This window comes from Pempheris klunzingeri, chromosome 14, assembly GCF_042242105.1.
Source record: "Pempheris klunzingeri isolate RE-2024b chromosome 14, fPemKlu1.hap1, whole genome shotgun sequence".
NCBI lineage: Eukaryota > Metazoa > Chordata > Actinopteri > Acropomatiformes > Pempheridae > Pempheris > Pempheris klunzingeri.
This window is the reverse complement of record NC_092025.1, coordinates 23,710,019-23,732,005: the sequence shown is the minus strand read 5'-3', so window position 1 is coordinate 23,732,005 and position 21,987 is coordinate 23,710,019. Positions and strand designations below refer to the sequence as shown.

Sequence of the window (21,987 nt, the reverse complement as noted above, 5' to 3'; positions counted from 1 at the left end):
CAAATGAATAATGTTGCTCCATAGCTGCTGGATGTGTGGGTCTAGAAATATTCCATGGAGTTGAGTTATGAAAAGTGTTGGACTGAGTGTTCCTGGATTTTGACCCTAACTAAAGACTAAAAGTCAGATGATCTCTGCCTCTGTTACATTGATTTTGACCGTGCATTCTTCTTAATCTGTCTCTTGTGAATCCCAAAGTTCAATACTAAATCGCTGAAGTGCCCCTTCAGGAGGTCATGTGTAAATAATGAGCTGATGATGTCACTGCAGTAAATCTGTTTTAGCAGCCTGACTGCCCACGATGGAGTAAAATTATGGCTCCAGTCACACACTGTGAACAAGTGTGCTTAACTGCTACTGGTGCAGAATGTGGACGATCAGAGAATTTGCAGTAGGTCTATTAATTGTGCTGTGTGTATGGTGACATCGCACTATAATGCCAGTGCAGCGTTGCTCGCTTGAAGGACAGAAGCTGCTGCCCTTCCTGGAATCGTTTGGCAAATTAATTCAGTTAATGTTATGGAATAAATGTGAGAAAGGTCCTTAGGTGTCTTCACCTTTATTAACCTAGCCAGTCTTTCAATCGGCGTCATGTGACCGCTACACAACCAAATGCAGACAGCACTTGCTCTTGTCCTGATGATCTGTCTCCACCCAGGCAATCTGCTGGCACCATGGAGGATGCCACAGCACATTAGCAGCAGTGTGATGGCATGTGGCGGCTCAGTGTGTGAAAGCTCTCCTCAGCACGCCCCCACAGGGCCACTGATACCCACAGTTACTAACAGCTTTTGACTTGCAATTAGCTGGCCAAGTTTATCAGCAGCAATAGCCACAGGAGCTGAAGCGGCACTACAGCCAGAGCTCGTCTTCGGTGTGTGCGTACGTGCACGAGCGTGTGCGCCTTTAGGGTAGAAGGAGTACATGTCAGGCAGATGTTCTCAACTCACTCATACAGCAAGCCATGCTGTGATTAATCAAGGTGGCCGGGGTCGTTGTGTAGTTACTTCTTCTTCTTTCTTTTGCAACTTGCTTCTCACAGATAAGCCTGCACGTGAACAGACAGAACAATAACAGACAAAAGCTGGATACTGTGGCAGCGTATAAGGTCAAACTCTGCAAAATTGCATTAACTGAACCAGAGGGAAAGACTGTCATCTTAAGAAGTCCTTCCACCGCCCACTCCCCCCACTTTGGCCTGTCTGCATGGAGGGGGAATTATATTACCCAGACCTCCTCCAAGTTATGATGAATCCCCAGCCCTGAGAAGACTGGCCAGCCCGACCTCCATTTGCGGGAGATTAGATCCTCTGATTACAATGCCAGCTACCTCCCACCACTAGATAAATCTTCGATGGGAGCCCAAAAGCAAAGCCCTCCAGATCCATTGCAGTTAATAATTTAGTGTTAGAGGGGGACAAGTATTTATGATAATTCAAATGGAGCTGGAGCTTTTTGACTAGATGGGAAAGCTAAAGAATGGTTTAAGTTAAAAATGGCATTTGCAAAGACTTAAATTTAGAAATTTCCATATATTGAATTCATACTCAGTGTCGCTGCTTTCTCACAGATCATATCACATTACACGAATGTCTCGTGAAAGGTGAAATGTGGGAATATGTTTATTAATGTGCCTCGTAGGTGTTATGAGCTAAAGTTCATGTGAAATGTCACACCGCTGTCAGCTTTCATGTGATATGAATTATGTGTTTGCCTAAAAGCTTTTGTTGGCATGTTGTGCGTCTGTGTAATTGTTCATAGATCATTATGCTGAGAATGGGCATGCGAGGTTGGTGGGGTTAGGACGTGGTTTGCATGCCTAATTTGGACTGTACATGCTTAAGAGACACTGGGTTACTTAGAAACACTAATTTAACTGCATAAGAGATGCAAATTAGATTTGAAAACAGCCCACAGCCAGTAAGCATTGTTTACAGCAGTGGTTCACAGCGCTGTGCCATCAAGGCCAGAGAGTCTGCGGGTGGAATGAAAACTGGCAGACTTAGGAGCCTCAGTGGCTCATGAATGAGCAGCGCTGGTCCACATTGTGCTAAATATTAACATTTCAAGAGTTGTTTTAAACAAATTACCAACAAAGTACACAACACTTCCTCATTTGTTCCTTCAGGCATCTAGTTATGGAAATATTTTTGGAGAAGTTAGATGTATCAGTGTCTACCATTTTTCATTGAGGCCATTTATCCATTAGAAAGTTGTTGCTGAGTTATCCTGAGTAACCAAGATGTTGTTTCTGTTGAGCTTTTAGACAGATATCTCAAAGGCAGGCAAGTAAATCCACCAGTGTTTCCCCTAAAGTGTTAAAGTGTTTTTTAAATTTGGATGAACTGAAGTATTGCCAGAAATAGTTCATGTGCCCTAAACTTTCACATCACACCGACATGCCTGAGAGATCCTCACTGTGTATTTGCTCTGCTGAAAATATCAACCTTGAAATGCTCTGTGATGAATTGTGTCACTGACAGCTGGATCCATACAGTGTTGTATATCATCACATATCACTTAGATCCTCTGCCACAGACATGACCATTATCATATAGATGGCCTGACTTCTGACCTTGATCTGTCCTAGGTGTCAATGAATTGCGACTACGTGTTCGTCAATGGGAAGGAGACGCGGGGATCCATGAATGCGAGGGTCATCTTCAGCTACGAGCACCTGAGTGCACCTCTGGAGCTGACCGTCTGGGTGCCCAAGCTTCCCCTGCAGGTGGAGCTTTCTGACAACAATCTGAGCTTCATCAAAGGCTGGAGGGTTCCCATTCTGCCCGATCGAAGGTGAGGCTCAGTCCAAACGGAGATACAGTTAGCACGCCTGTAATCTTTTAGGGAAATTACAGCCTTGTGCGGCTTGGGCTGGATTTTCGTAGCTTTAGCCATCATTCCCATCTGTGATAGTAGCATCCGAAGTTAACTTCTGAGACAAAGTCAGATGGGGAAAGAAGCATGAGCAGTCAGATGATCAGACAGACCGTAAACAAACCAGATAATCCACAGTTATTAAGAAGAGAAAACAACGGCGTACTTTAAGATTATTTCCCAAACTGTCTGTTAATTACAGTTCAAAGTTGGTTTGTTGGTTTGAGTGGATGTCACATAGGGTACCAACCAATCAACAAGACAAATGATCACCATGTGACATATGAACTACACAAATATCATCCAATATCACCCAGAATGTTCCTTTAATCTAAAGTTTAACCTTCATGGAAAGAAACGTACAGCCGTTACATCTAATAGTATGTCTCAAGGGAGCATTCTAAAACCTCTTTGCTCTATTTCCTTTTCTTATCTGTACCCTTTGGTAAAAACAACAGAGCCAGAATGCATTAGGTGCAGTAGCAATTTTGGATGTGCTATTTTTATACATGATTAGCAGAAGACTCATTATCCAAAAAGCATGGAACCCCGCAGTCTTAAAACATTAGAAGCTAAAAAGCAGTCCAACCTTCTCTCTGTTATCCAGGATTTTATGTGCAGTTGCTTGTTTTACTCCAATTAGATGCTCCGTCTCAGACACACAGAAGTAATGTACCTTGCAAAATGAAGCTCTCACGTGCAAATTGATCTATGAGTTTGTCATATTTGTGTCCGACCCATCTGAACACTGGAAGCTTTTTTTAAAATTAAAATAGGTACTTCATGTACTTCCAGGCAGATAATTGTGTTTTGGGACTAACAAGCAGGTAATTTTGGGTGTTACTCAGGACTCAAAATGATGGTCAGAGTTTAATTGTTGTTGTAGCTGCATTTCCAAGAAGCTGCCACACTGTTGATGCAGTACTAAAGGCAACTCTTCCTTTAATAATATTACATGTCCCTACATTGAGTAATCAGTTAGCATTGATTAAATTCACATTTTTACAAATAATATTACATTTAAAATCCAATTTTATAAGCTACAGCTTACCCCGTGTTATCTCTTGGCTAAAATGTGGATTAGAACACTGCGTGCTCGCTGAATCACTGCCAGACAAACAAGCTCAAACTGGATCTGAATGTGCAGGCTGGGTTGTCATAGGAACGTTTGATTTAGGCATTTTAATTGAGTTTTGTGAACTCAACTTATTGCGAGGTTTTATAAAACACAATTTCATTACAGGAAATAATGAGTTGTTGAAATCTTTTTTTAATCGTGTCAAAGTTGATTAATCTTATCTACCTTTTATTGTAAGAAGAATGAATTTTAACAGTGAAGGTTTTTTTTTTTTTTAACAGTGTTTGGACCAAATGCCTCACATGGTCACTGAATAGACACTTCTTCAATATTATGATTCGGTTTTCTGCACACGATGGCGCTCCCAGGCCTGGGCTGGCCTTCAGGAGCACAGGTCCCTGTGGCCCGGCCAGCCAGCTGATTGGCCTGGAGTGTCGGGTCAGTGGTAAAAATGCTAAATGAAATCAGTAAATCAAAGAGAAAGCAATACAGAGCAGCTCCTGTCCCTTAGAGCTGCAGACCGTCACCCCCCCTGCCTGCCTTTAACTAGACGGTATGATCTGTCTCTGTCATCACACACAAGTGGTCGCACGCATGTACACACACACACACACACACACACACATCAACACACCATAAAGTGCACATGGCCGAGCAGCATGGTGAATAAAAATGGACAGAACAGGAAAGAGAGAGAGAGAGAAGGGCAGAAAGAGGAAAGGAGGAGCTGAGAGCAAAAGACGTAGGTGACGTTTAAACACATACGACCTCTCCCCAGTTGATTCTGAGTTTTAATAATCGCGCTCTGTAGGAAAGCAGGAGATGCTGTAAACTATTTTCTGTTGGGTTGAAAGATCTCTAGTCACTCGGAGCTTCAGAGCTTCACGATTATCAGCACAGGCCCAGTCACTGCTCTGAGGAAATGAAATGCCAGATGCAAAACAGATGCACACAATGAACAGTTATTCCTGTCACCTTGATTATAGAATTGCAATTAACTAACTCTTGAAACTGAAGACTCTTGGCTGTTTTTAACTATTTTTTTAACTATTTACATTTATTAGAATAAACAGCAAACAGAAAAAGTTGTTAAAAATGAACTTGCAGTCAAAATGGCAGTGAAGATAACAGAGACAGATGTTTATTCACCTTGTGTCGTGCATAACTTTAGTGGATCATAACATGTCAGGTATGGAATTAATCTGCTGATTCAAAACAGAACCAAGCTTTTCTATGGAAGGCAGTTATTTAGCCACAGCAAAGGCCAAAATGTGGCCTGCAAACGGCCAAGGTGAGGCTTGTTGATAGCCAGGCAGCCGTTTTGCTCCACAATGTCAAACAGAAGCGGTTTTTGATGACATACGGCACCGACCAGCCGGTTAACAGGAGTCAGCAGTCTATGATGGCCTGAAACAGTTATAAAACCAGTTATACAAAACTTGTGAAGCACCACAACCATGAAAGGTCGTTCAGCACACAGGCATAAATGTGCTCACAAAATATTAGGCTGGTCACTCCCGTACTTTTAGGGATTAGCCATGGACAGACAGACAGATACACACACTTATACACAACCCCTGCCTATATTATCATCCCTGTTTGCCCCTGGGTGTTACACTGTGGTGATCCTTGTGAGGACTCAAGGCCGACTGCCTGGCCTTCATGTCAGTATTATACAGTAAAAGCTTTAGTTGATGGAAGGAATCCACCAGACAATAAAAAAATGGCCATGCTGTTGTCTACAAGTGTTAAAGATATACAGTAACACCTTAAAAAGTAAAAAAAAAAAAAAAAAGGGAGATGAAGGTTGTTCAACACAGGACCAGATGAAAAATGTGTACGCAGGTTAAGGAACCTGGGTTCATTAAAATGTTCCAGCATTCTTGTCAGGCATGCAGCAGTAACAAACAGGCCCACAACCCTTCATTTAGGGAGTGTTTAATGGGAGCATTAACACTCGCGCGGGTGGCTGCTGTCGTTGCTGCTAGAGTACATCACCATAAGACCAAATCCATTTCTACCCAACCTGAATATAAATGGCGTGTTTAAGGAGTTGTTTGAAGAATTAAGGTATTTCAAATGACCTAGAGTGCTTGGAAAACATCTTGCATAGCCTCATTTTTCAAAGAACCCCAACGGGCTATAACGGGCCATAGATGGTGTATTATTTTGACGTGTAAAATGTGTCTTAAATCTCCACTTTAGCACCATTCATTTATTTTGTTCTTTCACTATAAAAGGCCCAGCCTATTAAAGGAGAACCCCCGCAGATAACAAACCATACATGTGTCTCTCCGGCGGGTTTGTGAGACGTTCAGCCCTTGTTATTTTGAGTGGTGTTTGCTGTTTGTCCAGAGTTTACCAGACCCCAGGGTTTGCCGGCACTCTCATATGGTGTGATTCTTTTATAATGATACTAGCTTTGTTATTCAGTGTTCCCCAAATGTTAATAGCTGGACTGGTTGTTTCAAGCAGACTGGTGTGGCTTTAAAGTTTTTCTAAAGTACGTATCTCTACCATTCTTCCAACCCATTTTCTATACATATAACCTCCTTCGTCCAGTAATCAAAGACCCCTTGTGAGCTATTTTAGGTTGCAATGATTGCCACACAACCAGGCCAGAGGAATTCATTTCACTGCTGCTGACGCATTTCTTCAGTGCATGCTGTCATTTGGATTTACTGAGTGTATGTAATTTCCTTTTCCCTGTAGTTTTTTGCAGCATCGGGAAACTGCAAGACAGCTCCCATCACTCTTAATGGTGCCACATGCAGACTTACTTGACTGGCCTTTGCACAGGAGTCTTTGTTTTCAGTCATATTCCTGCTGGTGGTGTTGGACGCATCTTTTGATGAATGCGATGCACCGTGTTTTGTGTTTCTGTTGCCTGATCCATAGCTGGAACAGTGTCACCGCAGGCTGACTCTCTTAGTGATATTTGAATGTGAAATATTCTGTATTTTTGCCTCAAAAAGTGATTAGCACTTTCATTCCAGGCCATCATGTAGCATGTTTGCCTGGATCCACACATTTGAGTTTTCTGCCTCTGGTTTGGCGTGAAGACATGAAACTCCAGATGAAAAAACAGTTCAGTCCAGTAAAAACTGCAGGTGGACAAACGATTAGCGTCTCAACGCCCTGGATTGGACTTGTCAAGTGTTGTCAAGCTGTGAGCCCACATTGTAGTTTGCTTTTTGCTTTTATAAAACCCCAACAAAACCAGTATGTTGGCATGGACTAGGAATCAGTGTTGATTTAAGATGGTGTTAGATTGAGGCGGATACGCTGGTCTCTAGTGATTGGTTTGGGAAAATCGAAATCCTCTTCTCCCAAGGAGATCGGTTAGAGTGGAGGCAATGTCAGACTGAATGTAAATGGAAGTGTAACGAGTTGACAATTCTGTCTGATATCAGGCTAGTAGCATTAAGCTCTCACTGATACCCTCAGTTTGAAAAGATGTTTTAGTTGAAAGGAAAATAGATCAATTCCTGGTTATGCTTGCCCCTCTTGAGTGATTGATTCAAAAGCATTAGTTTTGTTCTGAAAACAGCCTACATCTAATTTCAGGATAATTGTACCTGTTGTCAGAGTGTCGAGGTTATCCATTAATCACCGAGGATTAAGAAGAAGAAGCAGGAGAATTACTTTATTAAACCCCTCGGGGGAAATCCAATTTCATCATTGTCATTTTTACACACACACACACACACACACACACACACACAGGCCTGAAATACACACATGACCCTTAGACATGCAGGTGTGGAGAACGATGTTAAAGAAAATTAAATCTGTAAAATCAATAAACCCCTCACAGAAATGCACAAACCTTCACTGTGTTTATCACATGTGATACATTCACATTCACATAAAGGCAAACAATCCTAATCCAGGTCCCCTTACCTGCTTTATTATTATTATTTATTAGGAGTAACTCCTTAAGGTGTGCCATCTAATTCTCAAGGGGCTCCTCAGCGACAATAATACAGTTGCACCATAATCAGATAAAAAATAAATAAATAAAAATAAACCCAGGTTGCTCGGTTGCCATGGAAATGTAGAGGTTTTGACTGATTCACGTTGGCTTAAAAGTGGAGCATCATGACGATTCTTCACCTTGAAGTTTCACTAAAGTTAACTTGGTTTTGTCTGGAACAAACATTTCACGAAAAAATTAGATTAATTTTATAAGTGTACTTTTTGTCTTTGTTACTTAATTGGAGACTTCAGACTTCTTTGTGACCTGCAACACAACAACCTGGATACCTGCCATTAACAAAACAAGACTACTGCCAGCAGCTGTCCTCAAACTCTACTGTACCAGGAGCCCAGGGAGAAACGGAGGAACGGACAGACACTAACAGGATTTACGAGAAATCGTCTTAATTTTGAGCAGTAACAGTAGCTCTGGCATGAAATAGCAGGCTGTGTTTGTCTTGACCTTGCTCCTGTTTGTTTTCAGTCATCATGGAGTGCTGTGATAATTAATAAATGATGTTTACAAAGGCTTCCAAAGCTCTGTAAATAACACCACAAAGTAAGGGGAAATAAGAACTGTGGTACAACGTAATGTAGCTCGTTAGTCATCTCAAACACACTCCAGCAACACAAAATGGAGATGATTATTTGCGTCAGGCTTTGCTAAAGCTGCTTTATTTTGCGATTGTTAGACTGAATTATTGTCTTTTCATTAACTCCTCTCAATCCTCCCATCGCTCATTCTCTCCTGCTTGTTTTCCTCCTCTCACGAGTGCTCTGACTCTCCTTCACACAACCTCTAACCTCCCACATTCTTTCCCTCACCTGCTTAACTCTTTTATTTTTCTTTCGTTACAGCCTTTCCATCCTACACTCCCTCACTTGTGCAACGTGACACATTCTGAACCTTCATGCGCAGCAAGCTCTCCTGGCCTGCAGTGAGCCTTTGCTACAGTGCAGCAGAATTGCTCACTGGCTGCATTATCCAGTAACATGCTCTAAAAAAGGAAAGAAAGTGTAATCGGGCGGGCAGCCGTGTGCACTGAAGCTTCAGCTTGTACGGTTGTATCAGAGACTCTAATAAGAACAGACATTATTCTTCTGGGGGAGAAAAAATATCAACCTTATTTTCAGGTACAGACTCAGGAAGGTAAACTTTCACTGACCTGAACCCAGAGTTGTGAAACTCCTTGACAGAGACAGAGAGAGCCTTACTGTCTCATTGAGTTTTTCTCTACCTTTAACTGCATGAGTAACTGAGTGTGCAGTCTCAGCGTCTGCTGTGGAGTTAACTTGCTTACCCACGTACAACAGCAGCTCCATGTCCTGAAGCTACTCTGTCAGTCTCCCGCACAGAGGCCAACGTATGAAGTCCAGATGACATCCAGACCAGAGAGCCTGTCAGCTGGAAGACAAGTGCACCATACCCAAGATCAGTTTTTAGGTTCTACTTTCCTGGTTCAGCGTCTTTAGGCAATTGCTTTGGATAAGGTTTGCTGATTTTGATTTATCTAGGTATCCACTTTCTTAAAACCTCCAGCAATTTAATTCTTCAATTCTGAGATAGGGTACACGAGGGAAAATGTTCAAAAGTCTCAAAAGAGCCATTTCCCATAATGTAGCCAGTAGCATCTGTTTGTTAAACCTTCCCTACAACCTCTACTCTTCATGATGAATTAACTTCTTTCATGAAATTTCGAGTCAAACTTATAGTGTTGGGGTACGTTTTCAGCTGTACTTCAGCTGTGAAACTGTTTTTGAAATGAAAATGAACTCTTTCATAAGGCTCACAAACATCTAGATTCTAAACAGCCACGATGGACACTCACGTTCACACCTATCGGCGACTTAGAGTCTTGCCAAAAACTCTTAACAGACCAAGAAAAACATGCAGACTGCTCATAGAAAGTCCTCAGCCCTATTGTGAAGTGCCACTGCTAACAACTACTCATTAACTTCGTCATTATTTTCAACACAATTCACACAATTTGTGATAAATTACCTTTTCTTTCCTGATTGTTATTTTATATAATTTGACTTCCCTTAAATAAAAATTCAGCAAATGTTCCAGCTTCAACCGGAATGATGAATACTAAACAGTGTGAACAAGTTTCCTAATGGTTTATCTAAGGTCACAGTCTGAATTTTAAAAACTCATTAACAGCCATGCGTGCTACAGGTATGCAACTTTTAGAGGCTCATCAGCCCACATGAGCAGAAGCTGTTTTACATCAAATTAAAACTCAGAAAATTATACAATTCACAATTCTATTAATTATTCTCCAAAAACTTTGTGAAGACACAGAATCCATACACAAGTTTATTGTAACCCCCAAATGAGTCAAACTTATTGTGTTGCTCCAATTCCTCAAATCTTATTAGTTTTTTTTGTTTTGTTAATGTTTTACTTGCTGCATACACGCAGTTTGTCACTGTTACAATCCATCGTTGCACTAATATAATCAGACAGGTGCTCCACATCTCTGCAGCTTTTACCTGTCAAGACGATAATTTCCATAACATTAAATTCATTGTGGCATTGCCACAGTTACAAAATCACGGTGACTCTGAAAGAGCTTTGCATTTTTTATTTATTTCAAGGTTATAGATTCAACCAACCATAGACACAGAAGTGATAAATCCATGACCCGAGATTAATCAGAGCGAAAGAGGTTCACAATGTGGAGTTAAAGCTGCTCGAATGAACAACTACATGCAGGTACCTGTAATGACCCATGAGAGCCTTATGGGAGGCCCTTTTGTTCTTAAACATCATATAACCTGACAGTGCAAAGTTATAAGCAGAGCAGAACGCTGAAGTATTGGTGGGAATGCTGAGGTGTGGAGAGGTGGCACGCTAAGATGAATTAATCATCAGACTCAGTGGGAGGGACGGGTGGAAAGGTCTACGCAACAATGCGTTTTGCCTCATAATCGGAGCTGTTTCTTCAATCAATAGCTGAGATATATACTTTGTCGGTGGCTGACTGCCCCACTGCCTCTCATGAATCTCAAGTCATTCAGATAGTTAAGTCAAAGCAAAGATTAAGCAGAGGACTGCTTTTTAAGCAGGAGCTGGCTGACTGTCAATCCTGCTGAGGGAAGTTGGGCAACTCATACATCTTGTTGTAGAGCAGATTGCACTCGGTGGGGGATGCACCTGGCATGTTTAACCCCGCTGCCCAGGGCTCCTGTGAAATAAGAAGGGCATCGGTCCAAAGCTCTGCTTTTGGTGCCTATCATTATTCCCTTGCTGGCTCAGAGGACGTTTTCCTCATTGCCACCACTTCAGAACAGATAATGTGATGGATTTGTGTGGTGTGGCGCCGAGATTCTCATCAGTGTTATGATGTCAAATTATAAAATGAGTAGAGACCCTTAAGAACAGAAGGCACAAATTGAGCCATAGCATCATGCCACAGTGCTGAGGAGAATTTAGCAGCAGCTGCTCGGTTTAAGGAAATGACAAGTTTTAATTGGTGATGGTTTCACGTTTTTTTCTATCTTTAATGAAGGGCTCAGTCTTTTTGGTGGCCAATTCCAGACACACTTGGCTAAATCTTGGGTATTGGGTTTAGCCTCTCAGTTGCCTTTTGCAGGAAACTCCACAGCTGCCTGAATTTGGCACCCACGACATCCATGGGTGGTTTGGGAAATCACTGCTTCTTTATTTGCTGCATCTTTACGCCACATAAATGAATGTTTAATTTTCATTGTTGCTATTATTTTTCCCCCACTTCTTTCCATCCAAGGAGCACCAGAGACAGCGACGCCGATGACGAAGACGACGAGCGCCGGGTGAGTCGAGGCTGCACCCTGCAGTACCAACGGGCCCTGGTCAAGGTGCTCACCCAGTTCCACACCACGTCCACAGAGGGGACCGACCAGGTCATCACCATGCTGGGGCCCGACTGGCAGGTGGATGTCACAGACCTGGTCCAGGACTCTCTGAAGGTGGCGGACCCAAGGATAGCTGAGTTGGTGGACCGGACGGTCTTGGTGGGTCTGGAGCTGGGATCCACTGTGCTGAAGGTAAAGTGACCGCCTTTATGCCTCAGTGCTGAGAGCTCACATAGATCAGCAGTGAAAAATTAAATGTCTTGTGGTGATAAATGATGCGTCTGAGTGAGAAGCATGAACGCGGACATGGTGTTCCTTGAATGTGCCCTCCACAGCTACCACACACAAAATGAAGATTGAGTTAAAGAGATGAGGAAGAAAGATTTAAAGCTTAGAGCTCATTACTCTCTCTGAGTTTACAGCAGCTGTTGGGGACTAAATGAGATGGTTCTTTTGTAGATTGTTGATGTTTTGATTAAACACTAATGCAGCCAAATATATTTATTATCATTTTCTCCATTTGGAAACAGGGTGACACAGCTACAACAAAGAGGCAGGAAAACCAAGCAGTCAGGCAGGTTGTAAACAAGCCAACAATTAAGACGGATCGTATAAAGTGAGAGCACCTCTCTTTAATAATACCTCATTAGTATTACACTGTAAAACCATAGCAACTGCAGTAGATCAAAGATGAAACCAGTAGATGGTCGATAAACGGTGATAGACACTTGGAACAGACAGTTTGGCTCACCGGAGGATGGGAATTACATCTTAGAAATTAATTTGGGGAGAACAATATTATGATCATCATTGGTAACGATGGCCTAAACTGTCAAAGTAGTAATGAAGAAGATTCATCCTTCATGTTCATGCAGTATTTTCTGCTCTTTCTTCTTAACCTTGTGTCTGTGTCTGTTATTAAACACAAACCTCTTCGCTGGTTGGTCTGTAAGTGTGTGCCGCTGTTGATGTCCACTTCTCTCAAGCAAAACAGCTCCCTGATGTAAAGTGCATATAAATGCATCAGCCGAGACAGGTTCAGAAGTCCTTATAAAGGAAGCGGCACGGCAAGTTATGGCTCCTGGGCAGTGATTTACTGATGCTTCACTGGTCATTTATGGGGACATAGGGAAGTAACGGTTGGTGAGAGTTTTGATCACCATGAGAGATCACAGTTTCAGCCCGTCAGGAGAAAGAATAGTCGCCTGATGGATGCGTCTGATGATGGCGAAATACGGAGGAAAGATATAAGTCACCAATCCATCATTTTAAATGAGCAATGGATCATTTGTAATCTGTTGAAGGGTATGAATAATTATACATCAATTTACCACCAGATGTAACTTGCCACACTGACTCGCAGCAATTGTAAATAAATAAATAAATAAGTTATTCAGAAATTGTTTCATCCATCAAATATCTTTATTATTGGTTGATTGAGAACAACATACTACAGCTGTTCTAATGTAGATTACAGTGATCTGGAAACAAAAGTATGGGTGGAGCCTGAAGGCCTTCTTTTCATCTAATTACATGATGTTCTGTCAGATATCAATTAAGCACTATTAAAAGGAGGCATCATTAAGAGTCTACAGCTAAGCTAGGCTTTACCTAACCTTAATGCTAATGCTAACATGTTTACTGTACACACTTACACTGACAAAGCTAACCTTTTGTATAATGTTTACCATGGTCACCATCTTAGTTTAGCATGTTAGCATGCTCTCATTTTCTAATTAAAAGTTTTGTAAGCACTTAGTTGGAAATATCAACTGTGTTTGACTAATTTAAAGTCCAAAGCTTTTAGAACACATAATAAAACAAGTCTGCAATAGATGGATAGATAGAAGTACTTTATTGATCCCCGGGGGGAAATTCTGGTGTTACAATAGTAAAGAAGTAAAAGTGAGCACCACCATGAATACAAACAAATAAATAAGCAAATAAAAAATAAATACAAAGTGTAATATACACTATAAACAGTACGTGCAAACCAAATGTAATGTGCAGAGTAAACCAGTACCAGGTGTAATGTGCAATCAGTGCAAGATGGCTGTTGCGCCCCGTCTATGAATGACAGCAGTTATTTACAACATATATCCTCAAAAAGGTGCGTAGGTTCAGGCGTCAGGGTGGACAAAGGCCAAAATAACAACCAGTTCTACCTTAAAACAATAAACATGAGCTATGGAAATTACAATCTCTACTTTAACTCAGGTAAACAGGAGAAAAAATCTCTATTAACAGAAATGGCAGCCCCCCCCCTCCATTACCTACAGTACACAGTTAGAAGAGGATCTGTGGCTGGTTAGGGGATGAGCAGGATGGGTCTATTGTTCTCTCTGCCATCCTGGTTCTTCAAATAGAGGGCCGTTCTCCTGGGAACCAATCACAGGCGAGAAGCAGCGGCAGGCGGCCAATCATCTCCTCAATCCAGCTCAGACCTGTTTGCGTACACACAGTCCTTACAGACACCAGGCAGTCAGAATCAGGGTTACAGCAACCACATGCCCGCAGGAGTAACAATGGCAAACTGCATTCTGTCCCCCTCACATTACACACAGTGATAGCTCACTGATTGTCTTTAATACTGATCCTGGAAAGTGCGTCCATGAAAACCTACTGTAGTGTTTTAAGGGTGCACTCGAGTTGAGGAGGGTCCTTCAGGCTCACACAAAATGGCAGCGGCAAATGCAGTTATATAAATCTTGCATGAGCATCGTGCCCCCGAGGACTTCCGCCGGTTTATTGACTAGCATTCTTATCTTTGATAACATGTTTTCCCACTGTGTCCTCAATTAATCCCTGGAGGAGAACACAAAATAAAATATGGTGAGCTCAATTAACATACATATAAGGTTTAAGATTCACTTAAGGAACATTATTCCCAAACATAACACACACATGCCATTTGCACATTCAATGAACTGGTGTGTGTTAGCCGTCCTTCTGTCCATACTGGCTGTGAAGTGATCTCTTCATAACACGATTATGCTGCGAGACATGGAGGAGAAAATCCACAGACCTCATTCTAAAGTTCAGAGGAAGATAATATGAAGCCTCAGCAGTCTGAGTTGGAAAACCTTTAAACCTTTGGTATATTCCAAAGTTATTTTTTAGCACCAAATCCCTTCTTTTTGACAACGTTTCCTGGCTGAACTGTTGGACTTCTGTTCACATCAGAATCTCAGGTTGCGTAAAATATTAATGGTTTTCACACAAAAGTTTCTCTTGTACACAGTTAATGACTGTTGCTCCAACTGACCTATCTTGAGATCACACTACCACAAACCACAAAAATATCACTGCTTTGCTGACTTTTGAACAGTTGACCTGTTTGTTTATGTGCTTTCTCTAAGTGTGCATGTTTTAGATTTTAATAAGGTCATACTGAGTCCTGTGCTTCTCCTCTTAAATCAGTACCATCATCCTGGTCGAGCAGAAACAGGCTGTTTGTTCAGAATCCTTATTTCTCACTCGTACGTTAGTGGTGACTGCAGCAACACAACAGTATTGTTCTTACTCGATCCATAGGCGCCATAATGCTCGCTAGTGTTTTCACCTCTTCAGCCGTTTGTCAGATTGCAGATCAAGACTGCAGGAGATGATGGTAAGACACAAATCCTGCATTTATCTGTAAACAAGCAAAATAACAAGTATAAAAACTGGAAGTTGGCGATCTTAAGTAAAATTGATAGGTTCACAAGTTCACAACAGATTACCTCTTATCTTTATCATTAGAATACATAATCTTTCTAATATTAATGTATGTTATGATTGTGCTTGTTTCAAATAGTATTTATTCATTTGCTGCTGCAACATCCCATTTGAACTCCGATCTATTTTCACTTGCAGTGCCAAGCCTTTTGTTTTTCCCTTCCGGCAGTGAGAGTAGTTATACAGACACTGTCGTCACAAGCTTATGAAGTATGACAATTTTATAATTTTAATGTATTCATTTATTATGAGTTTGTTTTTTTATCTGGAGCAACAGAAACTTTTCCTGGAAGCTTCTTTGTTTTTGTTTTTTTTTAGGTATATCAGACTTTTACTTATATGTAAAAGTGCTTCAGCTTGAAGTTCATCCATTTAATCATCTATACAATAACAAAATAAATGTTATCTATCTAAAATAAATAAATAAAGTAATACTCTTATTGAAGACATTTGAATACCACCACTACCGCAGAGTCTTTGGAGCACAACTCAGCGGAAATTAAATGAAACACAGCAGAGTCCATCCTAGTGTGACGACAATGAAGAGGCTGGAACATCACACAGAGCAAAGCAGAAGTCAGTCGATGTCCTTGGCTGGAAGAAGACAAGATATCTATTTGAAAGCAACAAAAAAATCAAATGCTAACTTTGGAAACAGTTGTAAAACATTAACATCTGCTGTCTCCTTTTGTCACGTGCATTGAAACGCACATTTTTCCTCACACGTCGTCCGTTGGTTGTGATTGACTGAGCTGCTCAACATCACTTTTCCTAACTCGTAAAAACTCTTGTGAAACAAAATTAATTCATGTCTCTCTGTAGAGAAAAAAATAGTGTAAGACTGCTCCATAAACTCCACATTTTCTACACACATAAGAATATATTTGAGGGCTAATGTTAGCATTGCTAGTGAATGGGAGCTAACATTTACCTTAACATTAAATAGCTAAAGCTTACCTGCAGGAAAACTGGATAACAGATTCAGACAACTACATTTATCCCCAAGCAGCAACTCATTTGTAGGCCAGTAAAAATAATAATGCATCGTAAGAGATAATCTCTAAGTGTGACTGATGAAAGGGTCAAAGGATGATCCTCTGGGCACCATGAATATCTGCACCACAACCTAATGGAAAACCATCTAATATTTCAGTATGAAAGCGGTGGAACGACCAACCCGGCCATCCGTGGAGCCGTGCAGCTAACATGGCTAATAAAAATAAGCACAGGTAATGTGTATTTACAGGTGGATGCCATTCCTCATTTACTCTGTCATAAATCAGAGTTCCCAGCAGGGCAGGGCTTCATTATGATCATTGGTCACTGAGACCGGACTGAAACTCCAGCTGCCTCCTGCACCTGCAGCTCAGTCCCCATGAAATCTTCAGGACGGAAAAATCTCCTTAAAGTCTCATTTTAAAACATGAAGGAAACGAGCCCTGTGATTGACCGGTCCAGGGCGTGTCTCGCCTCTCACCACCCCTCCCACCCCCCACCCACAACCTTTAAGTATAAGCAGTATAGACAATGGATGGATGAAGGAAACAGAAATTAGATCACTGCAGAATCACTACGCATTCATCATGAATGATTGATGTCTAACAAAAACTCAAATCACAAAGACGTTACAGTAAAAGATCCCCCGGTTTGCGGAGCCTATTTTACAAAGAATGGTGAAATTATTATGCTGATTTTGTGAACATTAACAGTATGTTGCTCAACAAAGGTCCTTTTTCTGAAGTCTGTCAGAGGACTGAATCAGTCTTCAGTCTTTGGAGACTCATTCAACTTGTCCACCAGCTCAGTGAATAAAGAAAAGGAGCAGCTTTTGTCCACTTAGTGCAATATTCCAGGCAGTCTTTTGATTTCTCTCTTTTTGGAAGGATGGCTGAGGATTATTGCATGAATGAAGTATTTCTGTGTTAAATTTGACAGGTCTGTTTAATTGAAGACACAAAGGAGAGAAGGTTAAACTGTAGAAATGGCGCACAGTAATGTTTATGTCTTGTGAGTACGAAGCCAAACGGTGACTTTCTAAGAATTCACCAAACCTGGTGGGAGTTGGGGGTTTTCCTCCAGAGGATTACTGAACAATAGTTGCCTCTCGAAGAGGAAAGCCGTAATTCACTCTTAGTCCTCTGATCAGAGATTATTTAATTAATATCTGCAAACATCAACCACTCTTCTAAAGAGAGACAACAGAGTAGAAATAGATTTAAGTCTAATCTGCAGGATCTTTAATCTCACTGGGAAATTATAGTTCAATATTGACTCTACAATGTATGATGTATAAACGGTGTGATATGAATCTCAGACATGTGATCCTTATTTAAATGATAACTTCACTGGGTGATTTAAATGGAAATGTGGACAATGGGTGTCACTGGAATAAAACACACACACTAGCTGGAGGTTTATCAAGTGAATATGGAGAAGAACAAGTTCCACCCACAGCTTAGGCCTATTTAGATTATACACCATAGTCCGACTCTTCAAATATCATCACCTCTTTTTAAAAATAGTGAGTTATATAATCTATGAAACTCTGTAGGCGAGAAGGTAATAAAGGCATTGAAAAAAATCATTTGCACTCAGCAGCATCCAGTTCTCCATGTTTATAAATGTTCATGCATATAGGCTCAGGTCTCTGTACTGTACTGTATGTGTTTAGGATTATTTGATTTAAGAAGGGACAATGCACTTCACCATTTGTGTTAATCTGGCAGGAAACAACTTAAACATGTCCAAAGATCGGTCTGAGGTTAGGTTTAGGTCAGGAAAAGATTGTTACTTTGGCTGAAAACAAATTAAATATGTATGAAATCAAATACAGACAACAAGTGAAACATTTTCCATCCAGTGTCAACATTTTTCCAACATGCCAAGTTTGTCAATTAGCAACGCTTCCTCATTTTGTAAATAGAAAACGTGATTCTGTCTTCATAACGTGTCTCTGCCATCGCAAATTATTTGTATATTGATGTAATTTCTAGGAGACAGGGCCGACTTGGGTTGATTGTATATGAAGAAAAACATTAAGAGAAAACAAAGACAAGAGCACATAAGCACAGACAAATAGTAAACCACTACTTCAGATCATGACAGCATGTTTGATTGATTGTCCAAGCTGATCTGTATGGATCCAACATCAGAAGAAAGGCTTCTACACACATGAGCACATTTATGTTCCTGCAGACCCACATCCTGACTTCTATCCTAAGATAACACACACAGGATCAACGTCTAACAGACATTTGTCACCCGTCATTCCCCCTTTTTCTGCCTCTCCAGTCTTTGTATCTGTCTAATAAAGCTGAATATGTCCCCCCAGAAAGTGATAGTTTTATAGGAGTGGCTATCAGCAGGCTGTTGGCTGCTGAAAGGCTCTGTAGCTGTCGAGGGAACCCTTGCCTTGCAGGGGGGTGCATAGGTTTATTTTGCAGCTGTTGCACCCTCTTACTCTGCATTGTGGGAAGCTGTGTAATTGCCTGAAAGTTTACAGGACGGTAAAAGTTGAAAGCGAGGGTCATGTTATCATTTTTCACTGCATTTCAAGAGGCATTGCCTTTGTATTTCATCAGTGCATCCTCTTGGAAGAGGAGCACTTTGTGTTTTGTGCAAACAAGCATAAAGAGGCAGGATACATCTCTGTGTGTGTCAATGTTAATTACACTGATGGAAAGTATAATGAAAAATGCCCATCATGTCTACAACATGAAGGCTGGAGCTTGTAGAAGTCGCAGCGTAACCAGACTAAATTGATCTGTCACTTAAGTCTACAAAAAAATGGATCACGGTTCAATTTGCTAAAGCTCTCTCTTCTGAATAGTAAATTGTATTTTGTTGAGAGTTTGCTTTATTGATGCCGTACACAGGTACTGTCCGACGTTGTTAGCTGAAGCTGCCTGTCACTTGCTTCATGAGCGTGCTGCATATTCAGTCCATTTTAGTAAACAATCAAAGGTCATACAGCAGCCAGGCTCAAATCATCAAGGTGAACTTTATACTTTATATTTTGACCTGAGAATAAAACGAACTTAAAGTAGCTTATTTAAAATCTATTACAGCCTTAATAAAATGTGTATTTTATATAGATTATCAAACCCTGATCAAGTCAGAGTAAAACATCCAGTTGTATTAATAAGTAAGCAGGTTGTGTTTTATACTGATGAAGTAAAAAGAAAAGCCGTCTGAAGGAGCAATGGTTGCCACTCTTCCTTTGTGCTGTAAATTGAGCCTTTGTTTTCCCAGTCATAACTGGTTTCATGGTGAAAGCGAAGCTTATAAGAAGCCAATCTAAATGCAGATGATATCATTATTCTATGGCCATTACACTGTACAATCAGCATCGACTTCATAGTTATAATTTAGAGTAAAAAAAGTTGTCTTCTTGTTGCAGAATGCACAAATATGATTTTACTACGTGCCACAAAACACAGGCCTTCCAGTTCTGTGTTATTTTTTTTTTTTTTTTGCTTACACTCAAAGAGAATTTTCAAGCAGGCGAAGCTGGTGTGTCTATTCCTTAAAAACAAAGATAAAACTACACTATGCATTTGCATTTTGGCGTTTCCAAGTGGCAGCAAGAAAAGGCAGCTTGAAATTCAAAACAAAATGCAATATGGTTCTTTCAATATGCTGGATTTCTATAATGTCACGTTCTGTTTGATGAGATTTCACCACCAGTGTCCCAATCAGGCTCCAGACATCATATTTTGGCAAACACTGTAAATCTATAGTGTTTGAATCCATATGCTCAGCTTTGTGATTCAGATGTAGTTTTACGTAAAATCTTGCTAATTGCAATTTTATCTTTCAAATCATAGTTTCTTTTACTGTAATGAAGCATAATTAAAGTCCAGCTGAAGGTTTAAAGTGCCCCCTGCACATCACCTATGGTCAAATACTGCATAGCTTTCAGTGGAAAGACTTATCAGTGCTACAGACATTAAGGATCTTTGTGGTATTTTCTGTAGATACGTCAGGATGCTTTATTGCCTGAAAGGTGACATGTTTTCTTGAGGTGTGTTTCTGCTCCAGGAGATAATTTCAGGTGCCCATGAAATCTTCCGCTTGCATGAATAAATCTTCCACTGATATTCTGTTGCGCTGCACACCAGAAGTATGACTTATTGAATGCAAGGTTTGAGAGGAGCACGTGGGCTGTAGTAGGGAGAAGATAGTGTAGTGTGATAAGTAATATGCACCAGCACGAGTGAGCGCTCATCCGTGTTCAGTGAGGAAACTCTGCTGTTGGGTGTCAGTCCACTGCTTGGACTCATCATTGATCTTCTGTTTGCCTTAAGCATCAGTGAAATATCGCGCCGCGGCTTCCTGTGAAGGCCGCCAGCACAACGTCACGCACAGGTACACACAGCAGAACGCTCAACGGTGGCTGATAGAGGAGCTCCTGCTCGAAGAACATGTAAAGTGTAACTACTTTTGTGCTTCACTTCACCTCCCCTGCCTGCAGCACCAATGACAAATTCAACTGGGAGCTGGGCTGGAAGGAGCGACACAACTACAGCTGACCTCTCCCTGCTGGCAGACGGAAACACAGATGACAGACGTGGAACGCATTCATCATTCATTACTTAGCGTAGCTATGAATCAGTATTTATTCCAGACGGTTCCACATTTTGTCAAAATAGCTCTGTTTACTTCCAGGCAGGAGGTGCTGGCTTTTTATATGTTAATTATCACATCAGAGGGGGCAGAAAGTATTTTCGAAGTAAAAGGGACAGACTCAGTTCAAGAATATTTCTCTCTTCCACCAGCTTTGTCTCTGTCCAATTAAATTTTAAATAAACGCTGCCACAAGATATTAATTGTTAATGAAAGTGACCTGATGGATGCAACACTAACGGCTTGTTCTTAAAAGCTGAGCAGTGGTTTCATTGACAGAGAGATGTTAAATGTAAAGAAGCGTTGGTGAGTTTTCGTGAAATTAAGAAGAAAGGGAAGCAGGACACAATTAGCAGCGCTTACATGTGGGAAGCCAGTGAGGGATCGTGTTTCTACTCCAACTGCCTGCGTGTCTGCGTAGTGTAGGTGCTAATTTGGGTGATCTGAACCTGCTGTGTTTTATGTCCTCCCAGTGAATCATCACTGTTGTCATGTTTCCTGGGTCAGTACTAGAGGTGCAGTAACAAGGACTGCTGTGTGCAGAGAACTGGGTGTTTCAAATCACTAACTAAATCAAATAATAAGCACAGTTGATGAAATTAAAAACAGTGCAATCTGGAAATGCAATATAGATAAAGTGTCAATCACTTAATTGTGTAAAACTAAAATAAATAAGCAGGGAAAATATAACATCCGTTGCAGGTCAGGGTGAATGCTGCTCACGTCCAGCCAAATTTCATGGTCCCTAGAGGATGAATCCTAAATGACTTTGTGATCCATGACTTTTCCACAAATACCACCAGGTACAGGCTCACATTTGGACTTCTGAGTGAAATATTTCTACAACTATTGGATGGATTGCTGTGATGTTT

The 21,987-nt window shown here is 40.9% G+C and overlaps 1 protein-coding gene across 1 annotated transcript in view; it reads left to right on the top strand.

Annotated features, from left to right (window-relative positions):
- tmem132e (transmembrane protein 132E) overlaps window positions 1–21,987 on the top strand; it is a 96,620-nt gene that overhangs the window by 64,348 nt on the left and 10,285 nt on the right. The window contains exons 6-7 of the mRNA XM_070843795.1: window positions 2,591–2,796; window positions 11,686–11,965. Coding sequence (XP_070699896.1) covers window positions 2,591–2,796; window positions 11,686–11,965 — 486 coding nt within the window. The remainder of the gene's footprint in view (window positions 1–2,590; window positions 2,797–11,685; window positions 11,966–21,987) is intronic.